At 38.7% G+C, this 1,343-nt stretch overlaps 1 protein-coding gene across 1 annotated transcript in view; it reads left to right on the top strand.

Annotated features, from left to right (window-relative positions):
- LOC106533619 (sodium channel protein type 2 subunit alpha) overlaps nucleotides 1-1,343 on the top strand; it is a gene marked incomplete at its 5' end in the record, with an annotated part of 94,255 nt that overhangs the window by 5,284 nt on the left and 87,628 nt on the right. Inside the window, 1 exon segment of the mRNA XM_014029990.1 lies at nucleotides 430-558. Within this exon segment, the coding sequence (XP_013885444.1) occupies nucleotides 430-558 (129 nt within the window).

Genomic DNA, 1,343 nt, shown 5'->3' with positions numbered 1-1,343 from the left:
ATAACATTTTAGACACATTCTAGACAGTTTATCAGCTAAAAAAAGTTAAMTTTGGGGTAAGTTACTCTTTAAAAAAATAATAATCTGGATCTAAGATCAAGATTAAGGTGATTTCCAAAAGCTCTAGCCTTTTATTTCGAAAGGCTTACAGTAAAGTCATTCAGTTTTTCTATTTGTTTCCATTTTTTTAAACTTTCATTTGAATGAGAGGTTTCCAACTGCGATGAAAATAAACAACTTTGTCCAAACAAATGAGGTCAGCAGAATTTTTGAGCTGAAGTAATATCAGAAGCCTGGATTACAACGAGGACATTTTGATCATGTGGAGAGAGTCTTTGTCGCTTTGTTGTTGTTGTAATCAGAACTAGTCATCCTCTCTGTGGGGGGGAGTTTCTCATTTCCTGTCCTCCTCTTCACCCCGTTCACCAGGTACACCTTCACAGGGATTTACACCTTCGAGTCTCTCATCAAGATCCTGGCCCGGGGCTTCTGTGTGGGGAAGTTCACCTTCCTGCGGGACCCGTGGAACTGGCTGGATTTCTGGGTCATCCTCATGGCGTAAGTGTTGTTACGAGTGTGGTCGATCTGGCACAGATTAAACCAGCCGGAGGCTTTTAATGCTAATCAGCCTCTCAGTTTTCATGAAGTGGCTCTGAATGTGAGAAGAAGAAGAAGAAGAAGAGAGGAGCGCTGTAATCTGCAGCTCACTGGTTTTTCACAGCAGAGCTGGGCTCTTGGGTTACGGAAGTATTCACCTCCCTTAACATTCTCCTTTTCCTTCAAACTTTCACTTTGAAGGAACAAAATAGTTTTATTGTGAAACAATACATTTACTGTTTAGTGTTAGCTTCTGAAGACGTGACGCAGATTGAGTGGCAGTTGTGTTTGTGGTTAGCGATTAGCTCTTAGTGTTAGCTTCTGCCAATTTTTGTTTTACTTGTTCAACTGTTTAGACAAAGATTTAGGGTTGCCAACTCAGCGCCTCCAAAATAAGGGACACCTTCATTAGGGGCGGGGCCTAATGATGCCATGTGCCAATTTTGATGTCATCACGTAATATTTCTTATTTACACAACATTTGAGTTACATCCACCTATTATTTCCATGTAACTATGGATTAAAAAGAAAGATTGAATCAACAKAATATTTATATTTTTTAACTTTTTACCTGCTGATGTCCTCAGTAAGTAGAAGGCTAGAGAAAAGTAAATGTAAACATTTATGTTGTTGTGATTATCAAACTCTTCTAAACATTTACCACTTCAGAAAATACAGCGGGTAAAATAAGTATTGAACACGTCACCATTTTTCTCAGTAAATATATTACTAGAGGTGCTAATGAC

This window comes from Austrofundulus limnaeus, unplaced genomic scaffold, assembly GCF_001266775.1.
Source record: "Austrofundulus limnaeus strain Quisiro unplaced genomic scaffold, Austrofundulus_limnaeus-1.0 Scaffold983, whole genome shotgun sequence".
Classification (NCBI taxonomy): Eukaryota; Metazoa; Chordata; class Actinopteri; order Cyprinodontiformes; family Rivulidae; genus Austrofundulus; species Austrofundulus limnaeus.
Note: the sequence above shows the minus strand (reverse complement) of the source record. Positions and strands in the feature narration are given on the sequence as shown.